Source organism: Arachis duranensis, chromosome 5 (genome assembly GCF_000817695.3).
Source record: "Arachis duranensis cultivar V14167 chromosome 5, aradu.V14167.gnm2.J7QH, whole genome shotgun sequence".
Classification (NCBI taxonomy): Eukaryota; Viridiplantae; Streptophyta; class Magnoliopsida; order Fabales; family Fabaceae; genus Arachis; species Arachis duranensis.
Window position 1 is genome coordinate 69,050,551 of NC_029776.3, and position 3,910 is coordinate 69,054,460.

Below are 3,910 nucleotides of genomic sequence, written 5' to 3' on the forward strand. Positions count from 1 at the left end.
ACTTTAACCACCCTAACTTTCAGAAATTACCAAATAACCCCTTAAACACCAAAAATTTTACTTCCTTGCCCTTTTAAGGATCTAAAGCCTATTCTTCACTGTTCTTCATCACACTCAAAGTGTTCTTCATGTTCTTTATAAATTCTTCATATTTTTTTCTCTGTTTTTACCCGTTTTTCAGTCTTTTCAGCAACCGATTTTTACCATAATTCAAAATAAATTAGCATCCATTAAAACCCCATCTTTCTCACATGATTTCAACACAAATTCAACCTCAATTTAAGCCTAGGGTTTCATTTTTCCAGCTGCTCCAAGAACATGAACTTTAAAGCATGAATTTCATCAAAATTTCATCAAATTTTCACCAAGAATCAATCATATATGCAACCATTTTTTAGCACAGCCAAATCATACAACATTCACACAACTCAAACACACATAATCAAGATTAAATTCGTCAAACCCTACCTGGTTTTGCTGCTCCAAATTCGGTTAGACTTTCAGGTGGTCCTTAAGCACTTTTTCCTCCTAAATCACATCAAGAACAACTTTAAATCCAAAAACCCTCAACTAACCAAATCCCTCTCAGCATGTTAAGAAGTGATTTCTAACCTTATACTTTCTGGAAAGTCACGTTTCTTGGCCCTCAAGTCAAGTTAAGCATGATTCCTAAGGAAGAACATCAAGAAAACACATATTTAAGCATGTTTCCTTGAAAACCGAATTGAAGAGGGAAGGAGACAGCTATCTCACATTATTTCCAGCCTTGATAAGTCATATGATCATGTAGAGAAAGAAGAAAGGATCATTTTGGTGAAATCGGAGTTTTGATTTGAGTTTTAGTTCAGAAGAAATCAAGCTTTGAAGATTTAGTGTTCATGAAAGTTTCTCTCTTTTCTCTCTTGTTATTTTCGGCCAAAGGGAGTAAATGACCAGCCTTGGAGTGTCTTGGGGGTGTAGGGTGAGTTTTGATTGGTTGTCTTGAAGGTGGATTAAAATAATATTAAAATATCTAAGGTGTATAACTACTAAAACTAGATGTATCGGAACACTTGTAAAAACATCTCTAAAAATTATTTTCTGAGCTACTAGCATAAATGAAACTAGTAACATATTTATTGTGAGAATAAAACATGTATAATGAGGCCTTAGCATTGCTAAAGTCATCAGAGAGTGCTGGTGCTAAGCTGCACCAGTAAACTATGAACCTAGTTAAACCGATTTCCTGCTTTTAACTAAAACAGACCAGGTAACCTTATAATATCATTCAAGCATCTTCTAATACTAATATAATAAAAATATTATACTATTATCTTTCTTCTCTTATGAATCGAGTCCGGTTCGTCAAACAGAGACTATTTACGAAAAATAGAATCAAAACTCCTAACCGATACGGTTCAAAAACTAGGTCCTTCACAATTGCATTGTCGGGCTTATCTCCACTAAGGTCCTGAGTTAAAGATAATATAATGACAATGAGGATTGAGATTCTTGATGATATAATAGAGGTTCTCCCCTTAATGATCTTCTGGAGAAATCCGTACTTTCAGAAAAGATCTCGCGTACTTGAAAATCGGGGTTGTTACAGTAAACATAAGGCAAAATAGGTGCAATGCACTTAGAGAGGAGCAAGTGTATGAAGAAGAAGCACCAAGTTAAGAGCATAAGAACAAATTGACCCAAAATAATATAGGTTCCTTTCAACAAACACTTGGCATGCAACATTCAAACATTGAGCAAGTAAGGAGAATTCAATCATGTAAAGCCCCAAATGGACTACCAAACAACAACGCAACACCACATAGTAACAAAGGAATTAAGAAATAACAAAATGAATCATCAAAGCAAGATAAAAACTCAAAGTTCAACACCCACGGAAAAATAAGAAAAGAAAGAGAGCACATAAGCAAGAATCAATTAATAGAAATACAACTAAGAGGAAAATCAAGAGAGTTAGCAAATGCAACTAGTAGAGGAAAAAATTTAAAAGAAGATAAAAGAGAAGAAGAAGTAGGAGTGGAACCTTGAGAAGGGAATGAAAGTAAGGTGGAGTGTGGGTTGGAAATACGAAAGGAGAGGGGAAAGAAGGAGAGGGGAGAGAAATTATAGGGCCTTCGGAGGTGGTGGTAGCCATGGAAGATGGTCTCTGGTGGAGTTGCCGGAGACAAGGGTGGTAAGGGGATGGGATATGGGAGAAGAAGAAATGGAAGAATGAGGTGAAGAGGAACTCAAAAATAGGGTGCGCTGGGTATAAGGTGCGTCAGGTGATCGACGCGTGCGCACACTCTACGCGTACGCGTGGATGAGACAAGTGACGCGTAGGTATCTACCATGCATGCGCGTGGGTCGCAGAGAAGAGAAGGGACGCGTACACATCAGGTGACGCGCACGCGTGGGCAGAGTTGTGCCTTGGGCACAAAATTGGCACAAGGTAGGCTCAATTCTCGGGTTTTTGTACCGGGAGTGGCATGCAGCACAATCGACACATACGCGTTGCCCACGCTTACGTGTGGGGCGCCTAGCACAAAGTAGGTATAAAGTGGGCATAACTCTCGGGTTTTTGTATCATAGAGTCCAAATTAAGCAACCGACGCGTATGCGTCGCCCCCGCTTACGCGTGGGTCGCGCACAGCACGCTTGCACGTGGATGCCCTTTTTTTTTTCTTTATACATGAGGAAGGGCAATTATAGCACAAATTGGTAGTAATGCATGCTAAAGGGTTCAAAAATATCAAGAATCTCATGTAACACTCAACCTCAAGCATTTCTTCAACATCTCAATTCACTCAAACCATTATCAATCTCATGAGCAATATGACACAAAAATCGAACAAAATCGATCCTACTATGAACAAATCACAAATCAAGCAATCACAAAAGTCACAAAGATGCAAAAGATCTATATACAAGAAACGATTTACAAAGGAAGATCATACCGTGGTGGGGTGCCTCCCACCTAGCACTTTTCTTTAACGTCCTTAAGTTGGACGGTCATGATCTCAATTCTCTTCGCCTTCAGGTGCGTCCTCGAGAAGGAACACCTCAACTTCTTTGTTGCTTTTCATCTTCTCTCCATGGTATAACTTCAGACGATGGCCATTAACTTTGAAGATATTGGGGCTTAAAGGGTGTCTTAGGTGGTAGACCCCATATGGCTCAGCTTTCTCCACTCTATAAGGACCTCCCCACCTTGATCTCAACTTCCTGGGCATCAAACTCAACCTAGAGTTGTAGAGGAGAACTAACTCACCCGCTCTAAACTCTCTTCTTCTTATGTTTCTATCATACACCACTTTCATCTTCTCCTTGTAAAGCCTTGAATTCTCACAGGCTTCCAATCGAAGGAACTCAAGCTCCACCAATTGTAGCTTCCTTTCGACTCCAACCCCAAATCCTGTGCTACATTCTTTTATGGCCCAATACGCCTTATGCTCTATCTCCACCGGAAGATGGCAAGCCTTCCCATAGACCAACTGGAATGGGTTCATCCCAACTGGCGTCTTGTAAGCCGTCCGGTAGGCCCAAAGCGCATCGCCGAACTTAGTACGCCAATCCTTCCTATGAGTCTTCACAACCTTTTCTAATATGTGCTTGATTTCCTAGTTGGAGACCTCGGCTTGGCCATTTGTTTGGGGGTGGTATCCCGTGGCCACTTTATGAATGATGCCATACTTCTTCATTAACCCTGCCATTGTCTTGTTGCAAAAGTGAGAGCCTTGATCACTCACGATTGCTCGTGGTGATCCAAAGCGACAAATTATATTATTGCGAACAAAAGAAAGTAGCATATTAGCATCATCCGTCCAGGTGGGAATCACTTCCACCCATTTGGAAACATAATCAACAACTAGTAGAATATAGAGGAAACCATTAGAGTTTGGGAAGGGCCCCATGAAGTCAATACCCCAAA

General features: G+C 40.2%; 1 protein-coding gene across 1 annotated transcript; it reads right to left on the reverse strand.

The window, feature by feature from the left end:
* Positions 1–2,999: 2,999 nt before the first annotated feature.
* LOC107489143 (uncharacterized) lies at positions 3,000–3,488 on the reverse strand. The gene has a single exon (XM_016109912.1). It carries the CDS (start codon positions 3,486–3,488, stop codon positions 3,000–3,002), a length of 489 nt encoding a protein of 162 aa, XP_015965398.1.
* Between the last annotated feature and the right edge of the window lie 422 nt (positions 3,489–3,910).

Coding starts and splice junctions, on each gene's coding strand:
- LOC107489143 (XM_016109912.1), bottom strand. CDS start 3,488: ATGAACCCATTCCAGTTGGTCTATGGGAAGGCTTGCCATCTTCCGGTG.